This window comes from Apis laboriosa, unplaced genomic scaffold (assembly GCF_014066325.1).
Source record: "Apis laboriosa isolate Shangri-la unplaced genomic scaffold, ASM1406632v1 scaffold13_cov153, whole genome shotgun sequence".
NCBI lineage: Eukaryota > Metazoa > Arthropoda > Insecta > Hymenoptera > Apidae > Apis > Apis laboriosa.
The window spans coordinates 3,335,503-3,355,228 of record NW_025221370.1 but is presented as its reverse complement, the minus strand read 5'-3'; the positions used below and the strand labels follow the sequence as shown (position 1 = coordinate 3,355,228).

Sequence of the window (19,726 nt, the reverse complement as noted above, 5' to 3'; positions counted from 1 at the left end):
CAAGCGTCGATTGTTCCAAGCGTCTAGGAACGTGAACGCAATTGAAAAGTGAATTTTTACAGGGAAATTCCTTTAAAGGGTTCTGATTTTTAATAAAGCTGACTGGGGTAATTTTTTTTTTTAGGAGGTGAAGTCAACATTGGTCCAAGCTTAGTCTCAACATTTTTCCCTTTAAATTTAAACAAATTTTCGAAGATGATTCGTCGAAACTTTACGCATCCCTCGAATCGACAGAAGAAGAAATTGCCCCATATACGATCCATCGTAGTTTGATCAGGAAATAAAAAAAAATAATTCACAACGAGCCATTAGGAAAGTAGAAATCAAACGAAAAAAATTCATTTATGCTTATTTCAAGAGAATAGCTTTCGATCTGGATCATACAAGACTTCGAGATAGGTTTGATTTCGATTCAACCACAACTTTGTGATTTGATTAGATTTAATCCTTTACAGGTGATAAACAGAGACATTCGTCGGTGTAAACACAGGAATTAAAGATATCGCACAAGGATCTTCTTTTATTCCGTATAAAAATATCAAATATCGATACGAATTTTCTTCTGCGCGTAATATAATATTACGTAATACGTAAATGTATTGCTCGAACGAAATAAGAAGGTATAGAAACCCGTTGAGGGAGAGAGAGAGAGAGAGAGAGAGAGAGAGAGAGAGAGAGAGAGAGAGAGAGAGAGGATTTAGCGTGACCCAGGCAGAAGAAGGCACGGCAACACGAAACACGAAGAGGAACAACCGAGGCCGTGTTTCTTCCGTAATGTTCCACGGTTTTCTACCTCGGCGTATTCAATACGCGTTAAATCGTGGCCAAGCAAACAATCGGTCGGGACCATTTGTCTTCCTATTCACACACGATAATCGTCCACGATCCAACCTCTCTCGTTTTCGATCGTTTTCAACGTATCGTTCGTTTCCAGATTCTCCACTATATTTTTATATATATTACGATAACTGTCCACGATCCTCTCTCGTTTTCGATCGTTTTCAATTATCGTTCATTTCCAGATTCTTCAATACTTATATCGTAATATATATATACGATATAAGTGTATACGAATATCGTAATATATATATATATATATTACGATAATCGTCCACGATCCAACCTTTCTCGTTTTCGATCGTTTTCAATTGTCGTTCATTTCCAGATTCTCTAGTGTATTTTTATATATATATATTTGTTAAGAAAGGATGCTTGTTTCTTTGTTTCTTTTCGGTATTTCGTAATTTCTAAACTATTACTATTCCATTCAATTTTCAATCGTCGCTTTTATAATATTATTATAATGGCCAATATAATATTTCCTCCGAGAATTTCTTCTAAAAAGAATTTTTTACAGTTGTATAACAACGTATATTGTGAATTGTTGTGTACACTAGGAGCAGAAGAAGGAGGAGTTGTAATGTAAAAAAAAAAAAAAAAGAATCTTTAGCGAGATCTCAAACGAAAATTGATTTATTTCGATAGCGATTTCTTTCAACAAAAAGGAAAAGTTGGAGTTGGAGGGGAGGAAAAAGACACGTTACAATCAATATACATTTTTACATCTGTTGTCGATAATATTCACGAGCATTCGTTACGTGATCAGGATTCATTTTTTTTTTTTTTTTTTTTACGTAACGCGTTTAAGACCCGAGTAACTATATCACGCTGGAAGCATATATACGTATACGGTGTAAAATCGAAATGGCTACAAATTAAAAAAGCGAAATTGTTATTTAATCTTTCGAAATTTTTAATTTTTTTAATCGATCCAAGGGAATATTGTACGAAATCACTCGTACCAAAAATTTTAACCAAACAAACAAACGCGCAAATTATCTACGTGTTTATACACGCGTGCGATATTACGTGCACGCACACCCACGTTATCGACGTATCGTTATCGTTTCACGTTCGAATAACGATAAATACGTCACAGATGAATGACGCGGTGGATTTCATTTTCAGGCAGATCGGGTTTGGGTTGGTTGAACGGGATCGAGAATTGGATCGAATTTCGATTTCTTTCTTCGATCGATATAAGAAAAAAAAAAAAGAAAAAAAAAACGAAATATACCATTCTTTCAATGGTCGATTGTTGCTGCAGGATTTATTTCGTGGTTTCGATATTTTATGGAGGCGTTCGACACGGTGAGGTGTGTTTCGGGTCGCGTGTGCACCGTGGACGATTAGAAATGAGGTCGAGAGAATCGTAAATGAATATTGGATTGAGATTGGACGATTTATATTTTCTCCTTTTTGAGAACGATCTCCTCCGTTTTTCGTATATTCTTTATATTTATATACATATGGAAATGGGAAAATGGGAATAGGATCGATCCATTTTATTTTAATCTTAATTTTATTCCGCGTAAATTCAATATCACTCCACTTGCTTATTTGATTCGGGCGGATTTTCGAGAATGAATATTCATGTAAAATGAAGAAGAAAAGAAAAAATTATTAACGTGGGATTAGGGACGTAGGATTTCAGTTATTAAGTTGACCAATGTTTTATGTTTTATTCGAAAATTAAGTTTGCAAAAAGTATGGTGTAAATGATAAAAGATGCAAAGATATACAAATAATAATAATAATAATGTACAGGAACATATATATATATATATATATATGTACAAAGGTATCACGAATTTTGCTGACAGTTTTTCCTTCGTGGTTGCTCTCATTCAGCCCGTTTATTTACCACGCTCGTTTCAAACTGTTTAAAAGTTAGCTCACCGATTTTTCCAGCCGGATCGAACCGATGTTCTCGGTGATAATCAACGAATAAATGAATAGCGTAGAAATGGAACGAAGCGGATTAACTTTTATGACGCATTGTTGGCAGTTTTGTGGACGACTCGTGGAGTCTTGTTTCCTTTAAATTTATATCTTCGAGTGCGGCTGTTGGAAATTTGCTGGGAAAACTTTAGAAAAATCAACTCAACTCGTTGGTAAAAAAATTGGAAGAGAGAGAATCTTAATATCGAAGAGTTCTTCGAATAGAATTAAATTTTTGTTGCTTCAAAGTTTTCTCGATCGATCTTTTCGAGAAAGAAATGTTAGCGATTCAATTTTCGATCTTCGAGATTCGCGATCCAAAAGAGAAGAAAATTTCAAAGATCTTCGGTCGAGAATGGAAAAAGTTCGGTTGGAAAAAATTTTTTCTGGCGCATATTTTCTGGACACCAGGTATTCACTTGCATAAATTCACTTTTCAAAGTTCTTCCGGATATTAATCGACGAAGCGAGGAAGAATACGAATGGAGTAATTCTTCGGGAATTATTAACCATATATTCGTGTAGCCGATGCAGATACGTTCGACAATCTCAATAACAACAATGATAATGACGACGATAATTCATCGTGCTCGTGCCGACTGCATATTTTCACCATAATTTCGCCTCTATCGGCGATAAAACGCATTGCTACGACGTTTCTCTCCCACATTTCACGTTCCTGTTGCCTGTTGATATTAACGATGTTTTTGAAACGTGAGTCGCGATTAAAATTGAATAAATTTTATACAAGCTGCTTCGAAAGTAAAAGGATGCAAGGAAAAAAATCTGTCTGAAAACTTCTCTTTCTTTCATAAATTTTTTTCTTTATACGATCCTTATTTTATTAAAATTTAATTATCCAGAGAAATTGTTTCGCGATGACATTTCCTCGGAAATTCTTAGCCTCTATTCTATGAATTTTCTCACGTACAGAAAATGAGACGTTTGGAAAACTCAGAATCCTTAAAATTTCTTTTTAGATTCTTAAAATTTTATCCAAGAGCAAAGTTGACAAAATTCTCCATTTCAGTTTTGTCAAGTTTTCCAAACTTTTAAAAGAAACGAAAATACAAAAAAAGTTTCCATTTCCAAGGCTTTATAAAATTTTATATTCATGCTTTTAATATATAATAATCGAAATCCAGAGAGATTGAAAAAATTCAGATCCCCAAATTTTCCGAACTTATCTTTTTTCGCCCTTAAAATAGAACGAGATGTTCGATCGCCTATTTTCAAAGCACCTCGTACACTAAAAAGAAAAAAAAAAAAAAAAAAAAAGAAAAAAAAATATACTCGTAGTATAGCGTTGCCTCGTTACCGATAACGAAAAATTAAACAAAGGTAACGGTGATTTCGAACGAACGAAACAAGCTCATTGTTCTTCCCAACGCTAACGAGCATACTTAACGAGCATACAATGTTTAAGAGTGGTGAGTCTTGCGCATTTGAAATTCACCTCGACGAGCCCGGATCGCAGTCGTGGCTAGAAGGATCTCTGATACACCTTGGAGAATATTGAATGGTAAATACGACGAGACTAATTATTACACCGTGAGAATGAGATTATTGCGTGGTTATACCGAGCTATGGATTCTTAATTGATTCGTATATTATCCTCGTTTCTTTCGGCGCAAATTTTTATCGAAACCTGGTAAATTTGATTGTATTTAGAGAAAAAAATAATAATACGCGTAATATATATGTATATATATACATAATTAATCACAAAAGTTGTTATATAGTTTTATACCGATAATTCACCAGATCAGTTGGACAAAGCGAGGAGCGATTTGTTTAGGGATTTTTACAATTCTTGTGACAGACATGTTGATTCAGGGATTTTCACGTTTTCGATGTTTCTGATGACGAGAGACGATAAGAATTCTAGAAAATCGGTGTATCTTTATCATTTGCGATCTCATTATCCTCGAGACGAGATGTTTTTTCTTTCTTGTTCGCGGCATCCTTCTAGGAAATTCACACTTGTTCAAGAATGGAATCGACCTTACCCTCTGTGTACCTATCGTATTTCTAATGTTTGATTACGTTCCATGAATTGTGACAATCTCGCAATCGATATAATTTATTCGACGAAAAACAATGATGCAAATCATCAACGAGATTATTTATCAAAATATATACGAAACGTACACTTTTCTTTCAATTTTATCGAGACTTATTTATTTTCGTAAAAAAGAATTATCAATGGAGAAAAATTATTTTTCGAGAGGTTCCATTGATAAAGATGGTATCCATCCGATCGGTAGAGTTTATTCGCGAAATGTGATATACTTTATGTATATATATATATATATATCTGTTCCATATATCGTTTTTCCACGCGTAAAAAAGGAAAGGCATACGTTTTTTCGAATATTTTTCGTTGCAAGCGTCGATCACAGAGTTTGTTTCAGACACGAAACGATGATAGACACGTGCACGTGGACGTCAAACGTTCGAACACGATAATACGGTTGGTTATCGCTGGTACTCCACGGGGAATTCAATGCTTGTCTCTCTGTAACAAAAAAGAAGAAAAATCGCATGTTCCACGGCGCCACACGCCATCGTTGTCTGAAACGATAAATTAAATATCTTATTTAAAATACCATTTACCGTGATCCAAGAGATGGACGGTAGAGAGAAGAAACGGTAAATATAGATTTCTTTTTAGCAAAAAAATAAAAAAAAAATGAAAAATAATAATAATAATAAAAAGGATAAAAAAATTCCGAGAAAACTGGAGAGAATGGAAATATGCCATAAGTCTACGCCTACTGTCAATCACAGATGATTTCTGTGACACAAACGAGTTTAGGTATCTTAACGAGAAACGACCGTTTAGCATTCTCAGGGACGAGGATAAAATTTACACCCTCGTTCATAAATACTTAAGATAATATAATCGATTTAGAGATTGATATAAATTCGTGTTTGTCCATTCATCAGATTTTTTTTTTTATTTATGCAAATATATAGCGAACAATTTTGGAAAAATTAATAAATATATCGCGATTGTACGATTGTTTTAAAAAAATAAATAAATAAATAAATATATATATTTATAATAAATATATATTTATTTTTCGTGAATCATATTGTGCAATAGATAATTACGCTATGTTTCTAAACTCTTGTTATACGTCCATCTTAACAAATATTTTATTTAAGATTAGCAAGTGTCCGGTGACTTGTGGACACGAGTGTGTACGTTCGATGCCGGTATCACGTTACTAAATATCTTCTTGAGTTTTTCAAGTACAACATTGAAATTGTTTTGTACAACATTTATTGTTTTATACACGTACTTACACAATATGACGTGTTTGAGGCAGAGACACCGTCCGATTCATCCGCAGCAGCCTCTGTTACGACGAAAATATTTATCACGATATTTACGAAAGTATTAAAAATCGAATAAACTAAATTTACAAGTTCGATATTATTTTTCTTTCTACGCGATAATGATACAACGAACGAATAAACAATCGAGCGTAAAATCTACCTCTCCCTTCATTATCAATGTAATCAATCACTTCGTATAAAAATTATCGAGCAAATATTTTCCACGTTATTCCCCATTTATCTTCGACAATATTTTCAACAATGCCGCTTAATTGCTCCTAAATTTTTGTCAAGGAATTAAACGGACGACGTTCTCTCGTTGCCCTTGGCGACTCATCAAATAGAGAGAGAGAGAAAGACAGAGAGACGAGAGAGAGAGAATTTTTTCTCCATCGCAAAATTGCATTCAATCTCACGGAACGAAGGAAGAAGAAACGACGATGAGAGGCGAAGAGCATCAGCGACGTATCGGCCGGGATAACTGCATTTCATTTGAGAATTTAATTTTCGCGTACGCGGCTTTCGTATTAACCCGAACGATCGTGTAGGTTGATTGCTAAACGACCGTGATAATTTTCTCGTTGCCACACTAATTCCAGTTAGTTAAGGTCACGGCTTGGATGCTCTCCAGACCCCGTGCACCTCATTTTTCTTCGTCCTAACGTTCGTAATGCGGATCGTTGCTTTTAATTATCCATCGATATCGATCGTTTTCGAAAACCAATTCTTTACGCCGTAGAATCAATTCGTATAATAATTTTTGTTCACTCTTGAAATTGAATCATAGATATCGCGCAATCTGAATTATTAACTGAATTGTTTTAAAAGAAATATCATTTTATATAAATATAAATGTATATATATATGTAAATGTAATGTTTTAGAAATTGTTGAAGTTTGAAATGTTACAATTGGAAAATTTTTTTTGATCAAGTGTATAAATATCGATATTATTTACAATTGTTAATGTATTCTATAATAAATAATAGGTATTACAGCGACGTTAAATTGAATAAAAAAAGAAAAAATAAAAATTTCGTACCTTGCCGTGTCGTTTCGAAAACAGAAGTTAAAACGCTCGATTCGCGAATGATAACGCGAAGTGTTACGTTACAATCGGCGATAAAAGAGCCGTGGCCGTAGATTTTTACCCCGTGCAAGAACGAATCGAGCAAAACCAGAGCCAGCGGGATTGTTTCTAATCCTGATAAGGAGTCAATAAAAGCTCAAACAATGAGATCACCGAGAGGAAACTTGGGAAAAACAAATTGCACTGTGAATTGCAATTACGCGGTGGCTCGATGAAATTAATGAAATTTTATATATATTTCACTTTTTTCCCTCCCCCCTTTTTTCGCTCTCGAAATTAAGGGATTGAAAGAGATAAAGTTTCTTTTTTTTTTTTGTTTTTTTAAATTGTACGTTCTTCGAGAAAGCGAGAAAGGAATCGAGATTAGATCTTGATCCATTTCATTCTATATTTTCCAAAATAAATTTGACGGCCAATTTGTCATCTTCATCTCCAATCCATCGATTTCAAAGATATAATTTTATCTGGTAAAGAAAAAAAGAAACATTTTCATTTAAAAATTATAATTGGACAATTAAAAAATTGCAATAAATTTCTTTTCGCGACTTCCGATTTAATGCATTTCTAATTATTTTCTCCCCGTCCAAAACATCGAAAGCAATTCGATTATCCATCATCGAAAGAAATGACCGCCTCTCACCCAATTGCACAACGTCATTTTTTTTTCTTTTTTTTCCTCCTCTGCCTGCTTTCTTGCATAGCGGTTGTAGCTTCGCAGTGTGCATGCGTAATGGAAGGCTGATCAACGGTTACTCACTGTTTATTATCATAATACTCAAGCACGTGAACACGGATTAGTAAGCCGCGACTCCGCGTATCGATTTGCGAGCGAATTGCGTTGGAGGAAAAAGGAGAAAAGAAAAAATATATTCCGCGGTAATGGGACTGTTTAATGATTAAAACTGTTCATCTGTGTTCTCTTCTTCTTCTTTTCTTTTCTTTCTTTCTCTTTTCTTTTTTTTTTTGATCTATAATTAACGTGGACGTTGATCTTGCTCGATTTATGCTTCGTGACTTCGCGAAGTCGTATGATGATACTTCGAAGAACGTTTAAAATACACGATCTTTTTTGACCGACGGTTGGTAACGAAAGATAATTTCTTTTTCTTTTCTTTTCTCTTTTCGAATAACATTTTTCAAAAACTATTTTCAAAAACATTTTTCTAAAATATTTCCAGTAAATTTACTATTTCTATTCGCTTATAATTATTAATTACATAATAATTATAAACAATTGCGAAAAAAGAAAATAAAATGAATAACGAATGAACATTTTTTCCTTTCATAATTATATATATCGCAAGGAAAGAGAAATTTTATAAACCGTAATATAATCAGGGAGTCGCGGGTGGGTGGGCCATTTAACCAGGAGCAAACATTTACATATTATCGGGTTGTCCACGTTTCTGGGTGGAAAGAATTTCGAGGCAGGCCTGGGAACGATCGGTGATATTTGTATGCGATAATAGATGCGGAGGGGTTGATGGAACACACGCGGCCACTTAATGCGTGCGATTACACGCACCCGTGGCTGCACGCACGCGACTCCATCAACAGCAGGTGGTTACCAAAAGAATTTCGCGGGTGGATAATTTATCCTTTCTGACACGTCACCTTTTTATTATTATTATCATTATTATTATTATTATTATTATTATTATTATTATTGACTTTAGTTATATCACTTTTGTCATTTTACAACAATTAAACAGCAAATTTTTCTTCTCCAGATTATTATGTAATTTATAGTTCTCACGTTTCGTACACGTTTACGATTTAATCTATTTGATTTACGTAATGGATCGTGTTTTTTTTTTTTTTTTTTTTTTTATTTGAATAAACATTGTCAACAGTTTTAATATTTTATTATTATTATTATTATTATTTGAAAATGAAACTGCAAGAGACAATGTAATGGATGAAAACGAAAGAAATCGTTGACGATTTCTTTTTCTTTCAAGGTTGCATCAATAGGAACAGATTTGTTATTTCGAAACTATTTAAAAAATCTTCGATTCGACGAAATTTTTAACGATCTATCGCAAAAAGTTTTCTCGTTCCACTTGTTGTCCACACAAACGAAACGATCATTCGCTTTCGTTGCCGATCATTTTCGAAAGAGAAATTCGTCTGATCGAGATATTGAAATTCTACGAAAACGAGCCATATTTTTATACTCGATGTTTTATAACAGATGGAAGGATATAAATTATGTAATTACAGTAAATATGATATCACGCATCCTCGCAATTTATTTACAATTACAATCACTTCCGCGATCGAATTCGTGAGTTTTCGAATTAAACGAACGAACGGGGATGCTTCGAATTTATTTGTGGATTTCGTGTCATCGAGTTGTTCGTGCACTGCGGATACCTCTAAATGCTGGGCCATTAGCGACCGTAATTGGTAATCGATGTCGCTCGTCCCGTTTCGAAATTCAGTTCTGTCAAGGAAGAACACGTTTCCTCGAAAACGCGAATAAAAACTCTATAATTAGAACAATTTCTATCAAACATTTTTCTCATTTTAAAAATATCTTATCTATTTTATACGTTTGTTGTAATTTTTGTAAAGTGAAATTAACAACTCGGAGGGACAATGTCTCCATGGCACAAAGAAAAAGGTAATAATAATAAAATTTATTAACCGTATCAAAATCGAAATCTGCTCGTTTTTAAAATTTAATTTGCATACCAATCCATTGTAATACAATCTTTTAATTGAATATACTCGCGAAAGCTTATATTGAAGGAAATCTTCGAACGAGGCAAAAAGAAAAAAAAAGATAAAACTTCAGATTTTTCAAACGTTTAAATAAAACAATTTAAATAAGCAAGAAAAAAGATAAGATCTGTGTCTGCATATCTTTAAAATTTAAAATATACTCCAATTAATTTCTGAAGTTTGCAATTAAAATGAATGCATCATTGGTAATAAAACTGACAACTTCTTCTCTCATCTCATACCTCGCATATTTTACCGACGACTGATGAAATAGTGACAATTATTGCTATTGTAAGACGTAATTGCTACGAAACAATTTTTTAAACGACGATGGAAACAACGTTCAAAGTTTACAACTTATTATTTATTCGTGCTGCTCCATTACCTTTTTCGCTCCATAGTTTCTCCCAGTTTTCTCTTTCTTATTACTTATCTATTCATCCTCGTCTTCCACTCCCTCGAACGAATTCACGAATTGATTTAGACAGATATTCACAGATAAAGTTTTTCTCTCGACGCGTTGTCGATAGCCCTTCTTCTTCTTCTTCTTCGTCGTGTTATTCGTGGCTTAAGGCGGAAAATCGTCAAGGCTGCGGTTATTTTTAATACGAAAGATTGTCGGCTTGTAATTATCGCAGTAGACGATAATAATCCTGCACAGGACACACGAAGACCGTGTGTCGCGTGCAGATTTTGTTACGTGAAATTAAACACGACGATGGTGATACAAATTGTGTGATATAATAAAAAATAAGAGTAAGAGAGGATCGCGGAAGATCAAAATATGCATATATGTTATTAAACGCGGGGAATGGAAAAATAAATTTTTTCACGTTATCTTGGTGAAAATTCATCCTTTTTAATTGAAATAAGAAGATCGTAAATACCTCGTTTCGAACGCTCACGTTAGAGAATATAATGCAATGCAAATTGGTCGTCGAAGATGTCGTTGATTTCTTCGAAGTCATCGAGTTTACGAGGATTTATCGATTTTTAACGCGCAGCCATCTTTCAAACCGCATCTCTTTCCATAAAATTTACGACGATTTCCCGATATAATCAAGCGAACCCTTCTCCTTCCATTATTTTATTTATCGCTGCGATTGTTCGTTTCTTCCTTATCCATTATTATTATTACATATTTCTTCAAATATAAATTGAAAAGATTTTCTTTACGAGAGATGTTAAAAATTTACGAAGGATCTCTCTCCCTCCTCCTTTATTAATTATCATTATAGTAAAACAAACAATCGTAAATTTATAACGCTCAAGGTGTGTACAGAAACAAGAAGATTCTAAAGACTCTTAAAACAATCCTTCTCCCCTGAAAAATTCCTCTTAAGCAATTCCTCAATTACAATACGCGAGAAATAACTCTCTCTCTCTCTCTCTCTTTCTCTTCTGGAGGATTACTCTCCGATCGATTCTTTTCGAAAATAATCTAAAAATTGAAATCTACGCCAGTGTTTATATTGAAAAAGAAAAAGAAAAAAATCGCAAGATTAAAAGAAAGAAGAAAGATTGTAGGCCATGCGAACGAGGGGGTAGCACGAGAGCAACCCTTCTCGTTCCGCTTAAGCGCCGCCCTCCAGTCGAAACCCCCCCCACTATAATACCAGAAACATGGTGGTGGCACGAGCGACCCTCGTCGATACTAGGAGGGCCGCGATAATGCCGTTTCGTATCGCCACGAGAGAGCAAGGGCCGCCATCGTCGTCGTCGTCGTCGTCGTCCTCCTCCTCCTCGAGCTTGTCCCTCTTCCTTCCGAGATATCGTTATCGATCTCCGTTGGATCAAACGATCGAACAAATCTCGAGATGTTTTGAGATGTCGGTGAAAAGATTTCACTAATATTTCGATTTGTCCAATTTCTCAGATTAATAATCGAAAATTTAAACTTTAAACTCGCGATGCGTCCGTCGACTTATTACGATTCGGGAATTAGAATTATGGGAATCAGATTCTTCGACATCTGAAGATAGAGGGATTAGGATTTCCGAATTTTCCCTTCGCCCCCCTCCTTCCGTTTTTCCGTTTGGCAAAGAGGAGGACACGTTCGCTCGTCATGGAAAGAGCAGAGTGGTTTACGGATTTCCAACCAAGGATTTTTGGATAAAGTAATTATGTAGTGACCGAGTGTTTTCCCTGTGTGATCCTGATCCGCGAGAGAACCCCCTTTCCCGCGAGGGAAGTGTTCCCTCGAAGTATTCGAGTTCCTTCCGTCATGGAGTTCCCGTGGACCCTGCAGCACCAGCCCACCGATCAAAACTCGCGGAACCACCATCATCATCAGGGTGATCATCACGAGGATTCTGGGATTAATCAGGCCGGTGCTCGTCGATTGTTGCCCGTTTCAGGTAAATTAAACCGCGAAATTAATTTAAATTGAAAAAGAAAAAAAAATTGAACGTCGAGAAATTCCATTGCATTGAGATGGTAATATTTGGTTTTTTCCTTTTTTCTTTTTTTTTAAGTCAGTTGGATTTGTAATATATATATATATATATATATAAAATGTTCGTTGTTGTAACTTCCTGTTAAATTATTCTTTCGCGAGATCGTTGTATTGTTTGCATGTATCGCGTTATGTAACTGCGAGCCGAATGGCTCATCGAGTCTTGCACTAAATCGAATGGCAAAACTTGAATCATCACGTTGCGTGTCATTTATCATTTTTTTTCGTGGCGAGAAAGTGTAATAATAATGAATAGAGAGGATATTCCGAGGGAAAAGGGATAGAGATAGTTGAAATAATTTAAATAATGATATTCAGGTTAAAATGAGAAGTGAATTAAAAAGAGGAAAAAAAAAAAAAGAAAAAGAAAAAGAAAAAGAAAAAAAAAGAAATTATTTTGTTGTTTAATGTATAATACGGTGAATCATGGCATAATGATAATTGTATTGTGTTTTCTATAATTGTGTTTTCTATTATTTAAAGATGTAATTGTGTTTTCTGTAATTTAAAGACGTTTCTATAGAATTCAATTATTCCATGACTGAACAATGGAGAAACGTGCGACCAAGACTTTCTCCGATTATTAATGAAATGTTTTTTATTTTGATCGTAATAGTGATCCGTGGCTATCTTCGTTTGCCGAAACTTCCGGGAAGTAATATCTGAAAATGAATTGTAACATGCTATAGTCATTTTCTAAGCAATAATAATGGTAATGACGGAAGAATAATTTTTTTTCCCTCTCTATACGGAACCTAGTAATTTTTACAATATCGTTAAATTATATTTCGACTCGTATGATTTCTAAGTTATTTACCAAAAAGGATGATAAATATATATGTATATATATATATATATATTTTTCGTTTTAACTTAAACTCTATTAAGATTCGAAATAATAAAGAGGAAAAAAGAAAAAAAAAATAGTAAGAGAGAAAGCGTGTGTACATTGAAACTGCCGTTTCATCATGGGATGAAAGGTTAATGTTATCTTCCTAACGTATCGCGATAATTTCTTCTAAAGTTCTTTCGCAGTTATAAGAATCTAAATTAACACTTCAATTTATACGATTTAACAACCTTTTCACTTATATAGAAAAAGAAGAAGCGCGTATAAAGAAAGGAAAATAAAATATTATTTTGCGCATCTACGTTTAGATTTATCATTATTTACATATCAATAGGAAATCAGCTTAACGAGTTTAATTAAACAGTTATCTAACTAAAGAATTCTCACAATAAATGTTTTATTGTATTTGCAAATTATACAAATTTCCACGAGTTTTTAATTGTGCATCGTTTATTGCACGATCACCTTCAGATTCATCGAAATTTCCGTGAATTATCCCGTGTAAACCCCTTTAGAAGAAACAGACGTAAGGTTTTACGACGTCGATTATAATAATGCTCATAATAGATATCGTACAAAATTATATAGCGTTTCCACGAATTCTAACTTACAGTTACACAACACATTTTTCGTTTTTTTCACATTTTTGCCCAGATTCATCGATGTCTCCGTGGATTACCCTCTGTGAACCCCTCTCGACACCTATCGTCGAGCATTGAACGTAACGTGCACACCGTTTATCGGTGAAAATCGCTCGGATTGCGTGCCCTCGAGGGGTTCAACACCTGTCTGTGGCCGGTCCATCCCTCCGTGACCCCTGTAATTGCCGTGAAAAAAAAAATTTGCTTTCGAACCTTGGCGTTCAGGCCCCGATCGTTTAGGCAGTTCACCAGCTGTGCTCACCCACCCTGCCGATTAAATGGGGGTGAAATCGTCGATTCGCCTCGATTAACTTCCTCCGTTTAAACGTTCTTCCGGTTCTGCACGGGTATCATTGTCTTACGGGTCAGCTGGTTGAGAAACGATTCCGTGGAAAATTAGTTCCAGCGACAGGTGATCGTTTCACTATTTGCTTTGAGCGTAGTTTCCAATCAAGTTTTTGGAATTCTATTATTTTTTCAGAACTTGGAGATTAATTTAATAAAGAGGACGTGGAATACTTTTGAACGAATATTTTTATATCGAATATTTTTTGAAAGTGGTTATCCTACTTTAAATTTTACGAAGACTCTTGTAAAATTTTTATCTGATCTTCTTGAAAAAGAGAAGAGATTAAAAGAATTTCATCGATCCTTCGTAAGAAGTTTAAGTCGCATAAAAAGGAAGTAGAAAAGTGTTCGCTTTATTAGTGATCATTTATATTTCGAACGTTCTTTCCTCGAAAAATGCATTTTAGATTACGATACACTTTATATTGCCGTGGATTTTTGTTGCGAGAAATTAGTATGATTGTCAGTTCCGTGGATAACGGACGAACTTTTTACGACTACGAACGAAAGTGAGCTAATTTTCATAGAGGCGACACGATTCGAACCGATCGTTTTACACCGCATTTCTATTTGCTTTGTCGGAGAAAGTCGGCATGGTCGTGCTTATACACGAGCCGTTTTGCATCGTTTCGGGCTCGATCAACCGAGTCGAACAAAAGTGTGGCAACTTTTATCTACCTGACGAGTTGCAATTAAAATTGTGAATTTTCTATTCTCTGTAAACCCGGGCAGCGGTTTATCGGCCGACGTGGCCATTTGCATATAAAACTTCCCGATTTGCGTCACGCAAGATAAAAGCAAAAAATGCAGAATCGCACTTTCCTTAATTTCGCCTTCGTAAAGCAAAATTTTCCTGATGAAAAATTTTTAAAAATTACGATTTAACATATGTACGATGATGATCGGCGATTAAATTTGGATCGTCGAATGACGAGGTAATGAAAGATTTTCAAAATGATGAAAATTTGATGCAACGAATCGATAAAAATGAGAGAAGTTAAAAAATTTAACTTTTATCTTTTATAAATGATTTATGTCAATAGTTACATCATACAACTGGAAAACTAGAAACCTCGTTTTGACAGGTTTAATCCTAATGTTACAATCGTAATTTATTACAAGATAAACCATATGCATTCTCTACATTATTTAAATTATATAAATAGCATATTGAAGAAGAAGAAAAAAAAATAGATATTTTTATTGAAGAAACTAACGTTCTTAATACAATATTTGTTTTACATCGACATTATTGCAATTTGTAAACACGCCTTTTACCGATGGACAAATAATTGCATACAAGTGCACGCGTACAGTCAAGCACGAAAATCTTCTATGTCCCGCGAGGAAATTTATCCAATTCAAAAAGATTTTTTGCAACTGCCTGTACCTTTTTGCTCAATTATTTTTATATGTTTCTTCTTAATCGTTGCGCAACATCTCTGTATCTTTACGATAGACGCATATCTGTTTCCATGTTATCGTGGAACAATACATTTAAGACAATTAACTGACATTCGTTCGAGAGAAGCGTACGAGGAACAATAAATTTTTCGTGGCAAATGTTTGTCCGTACATCATTCTTTTGCGATATCGATCAATATCACATATACGATTTATATATTTATATATTTAATATTTAATATACGATTTATTTATATATTTAATATACGATTTATCAATTTTGAAGAAAGAAAACCTCGAAATTATTATATTCCAAGATCAAATCATCGAAAATTCCAAGCATAATTAACTAAGTTCTGAAAAAGTAACTTAAATATCCTCCATAGTTAAAATATATTTCATTATGATTCAATATATCCATTTATCCAAAATATTATTATCCAATATAATATTATTATCCAAAATATTTGAAATTCTATCCATCCTTTAACTTTGAGATTAAGAGAATTAACAAATATCTTTAATTGTTAAATATTGAAGGCCCCTAATAATTTTTGTAAAGCGTTTGTTTTAGCTTGCAGAATCGATTTTTCGAACAAATATATCGGCGTCTCTCAAATATGTTAACGCTCTGTATATTATGCGGTCATTAAGTAAAATACTCTTGACCTAGAAAACGCAACAATCAAAGGAAAGATCGATGTCAGGTCTGAAAAGAACCGATTCGAAATTGTTCGAGTCAAGGTTGCGCCCACTGCGGTCCATCGAATTCCAACTTGTTCGCGCACGAACTTATATAAACTCGTAACGACGTAACGCCATCGACGTTAATTAAACCCGTGGAACGAGCTTCAATTCGGATTCGGTGGAGTTTCGATGGTCAAAACGATAAGAACTTTTGTTTCGTATGCATGAAAATCCCGATTCCATTCTCGATAAATTAATTTGTTTGTCTACACGCATTATTTAGACGATCGACGAATAAGTTAAGAGATAATTTTGCACAAATTTATTTTTTGTATTTATTTCCGTATTTAGATTTCGTCATTTTCAATTAACCAAGTTATATTATTCCGGGAGGATTGGGAAAAATTAAGGAATAATTGGTTGCATATTTTCTTAATTAATTTTAATTAATCCTAATTGATTAAAGATCATTTTTTTCTCTTCCCGTATATCATATAATTTATTAAAGCAATCGTTTTTTTTCGCTTACAAGAAGAATTCTTTCGTTTAATTCGTATAATTTTTTCAAAACGGATGGAGAGGAAATTCGATCGTTTCCTTTCTCCATTCTCTCACTAATGTCAATATTGAAAAGGAAAATATTGGGAAGAACGATAATTCCTTGATATATCCGATTTTATTTACATTTATATCGACCGACTTATATATATAATCACGGTCGTTTCGAAGAGTCCCCTAACGACTTCCTCTTGCTTTGTTTCTAATAACAATGTAATTATTACGCAAAAGGCAGAAACTCGGTGAAACTCGGTGGAACTCGGTGGCCGATGGTGTTCGCTCCGCCATTCACCGTGGAAAAAAGACAATCTTTTTTCCCTTTTTTTCTTTTTTTTTATCTTAGAAAGTTATTCATCCTTCCACGACGATTTTGCACCGCACAATGATATTGTTTTCCCCGACCAACGCGTCTTCGCCTCTCGCATCCCGCATCCCGCGTCTCTTCTCTCGTCCAATGGAAAAAAAAAATTCTACTCGCTATTTCCCAAACGCCATTCCGTTTCCTGTCGATTCTAAAAATAACTTGCTCGCTTCGTTCGTAAGTAAGAATTATTCTCTCGTTCTTTTTCAATCTTTTTTTTTTTTTTAAATATCTCAGGAAAAATATTATTTTCAACGGTTCGAGCCATAAATCTCACGAATGAAAATGAAAATCAAACCGTCGTTTTTATCAATTATTCTATTGATTTTATCTTCTTCTTCTTTTTTTTCTTTCTTTTAGATATTTCGATCAACGAATCACAAATCAACGCATCATATTTGTTAATATTGAACGAATCGTTTCTTACTTCTTCTCTCAAAATTCAACAAAAGTGTGAGATATAAAAAAAAAAAAAATCTGACTTTGTTCATTATCTCTTTTTGGCAAATTAAACAATAAAATTTTTATTAAACATTATCGAACGCGTAATGGAAAAAATATTTAGATCTTCTTGCTGCGGAGATACGAGAAAAAATTGATTGGGGTAATGTAGATACACTTGTTCTATTGCGTCTCATTTTAGTTGTTGCGGCTAAAATTATACTTGTTTATCTGTATATACATGCGCTGTACTGGTCGTCGTAATAATATTCAGATTTAAGTCCATCTTGCTGCAACCAGGGGCGGTGTTTGGTCGATACTTGGAGGAGGGATTGGTTGGCAACGGCCCAACCACCGCTGTAATTCACCCCCTCGGATTTCTGTCGCGTATATTATATTGGTCTCGGCCTATATATACACCCTAGATATCGCCTGACTGACCGTTTCAAAATGGCGAATACTTATTCCTCCAATTCCTCCGTTCCATGATAATTTTAAACAAATTTTTATTTTATACGTGTTGCGATATTATTATTTAAAATTTTTTTCGTACTTGCAATCTTTCGAAAAACAACGTTATTTAAATGAAAATAAATTCTCGAGAATGTACAACGCGATTATGCAAAGCGAGATCGATGTACTTTTGAAAGACATTCTCTTGGACGAATTGGGCGATTACGATTTTTGTCACGCGTCTTCAACTTCGTATCTTCTTTCACCTCTTCGACGACGATCACTTGTGATTTTTTTCGAAGAATCGATCAAGGAAAAAAAGGGGGGAGAGGGGGAAAGAACGAGTAACGATTAAATAAACGAAGAAATAGGAGCAAGGGAAAACTTTTGAAGTTTTATAAAATTATTAAAGATAAAGATATCGATCCCGCTGCTGGTAGCTTTTTCGATTTTTTATTTCTCGCTCCAATTCCTCCAATGATAAAATAACCGTGTTTCGAAACGGGTAATCGCGTAGAGGATAAATAACGATTCCATCATGGGTAACAATAAATTAATATCTGCACAGGAAATATGCAAATTGCAGTTCGAAGTATACATATTATCGAGGATTCCTGGATGATTGCAGGTTTTTCTTTAATCAAATTCCACCTTCCGTTCCAGTCCTTTTGAAACGTTTCGAGGAAGAGACAAGCCAGAAAACTGTTATTCGACATTGTATAAACAGGTTCTGTTCTTGTAAACTTGTTTTAATATCTGCCTCAATGCATGTCCTTGTTCTGTCTTTATATTTTATAAGCGTCGCGAATCACGGCTGCATTCACGGCTATTTTATGAATTTATATTTAACCAAACTATATATTTTGCGAAAATTTAAATATATTCCCGAGAAGTATAAAAATTTGAAAACTCTTGCAAATTAGAGAAGATTAGAAAATTTTTAAATTTAAAATCTTTAAATCCGAAAATTCTAAAATATAATGGAAATTTGAGAAGGGAATTTTTAAAATTTGCAAATTCGAAAAATCTAAAATTAATTCTCGAACGATCGTTTAAAATTTTCAAAATCGAAATTTTGCAAACTTTGCAAAATCTTTCTCCCCGCCTTTGAAAATTTTCTCAAGACTCTACCTCTCCTCTTTTAAAGGTGGAAAAAATTCTACCATTTGTTTGGCGAGCGTACAACGTGTTTGTCCATTTCGAGCGCGACAACGTCCATTAATGGGTCGAGCAAACTCGCACGACGCGTATTTTCAAGCCCAAGTCTTAAAGGCGCCCTTACACTTGCCCGGGAGCGTGAATGGCCGACCGGAAGCGACGAGTTATGACACTTGACATGAAGTCTTAAGCGCTTAAGTGTGGCCAGGCTGCGTGATCACATTGTATTCCTCGTACACAACCGCGTTTACGCTTGCAGCTGAGAAACGTGGCCTGATTCTTATTCTTCTTCCCTGTGCGATCACCGTACGTAATAATATTAAATTATTTCGAATCTGTTAACAATACATCCTTCGATTACTATTAATCGTGCGAAACAATTTTATAATATATATATTTATATTAAGTAATTTATCCAAGATTATAA

The 19,726-nt window shown here is 34.3% G+C and overlaps 1 protein-coding gene across 5 annotated transcripts in view; it reads left to right on the top strand.

Annotated features, from left to right (window-relative positions):
- Positions 1-19,726, top strand: part of LOC122721090 (myelin regulatory factor-like protein) — a 48,090-nt gene that overhangs the window by 16,264 nt on the left and 12,100 nt on the right. For 3 of the 5 annotated variants that reach the window (XR_006347861.1, XM_043948350.1, XM_043948349.1), the window contains exon 1: positions 12,168-12,300. The exons of the other annotated variants lie outside the window; for them this stretch is intronic. Coding sequence is in view for 2 of the 3 variants with exons in the window: in XM_043948350.1 (XP_043804285.1) it covers positions 12,168-12,300 (133 nt within the window). In the remaining variant the exon portion in view is untranslated. Of the gene's footprint in view, positions 1-12,167; positions 12,301-19,726 lie in introns of those variants that run through there. 5 annotated transcript variants of the gene reach the window in all.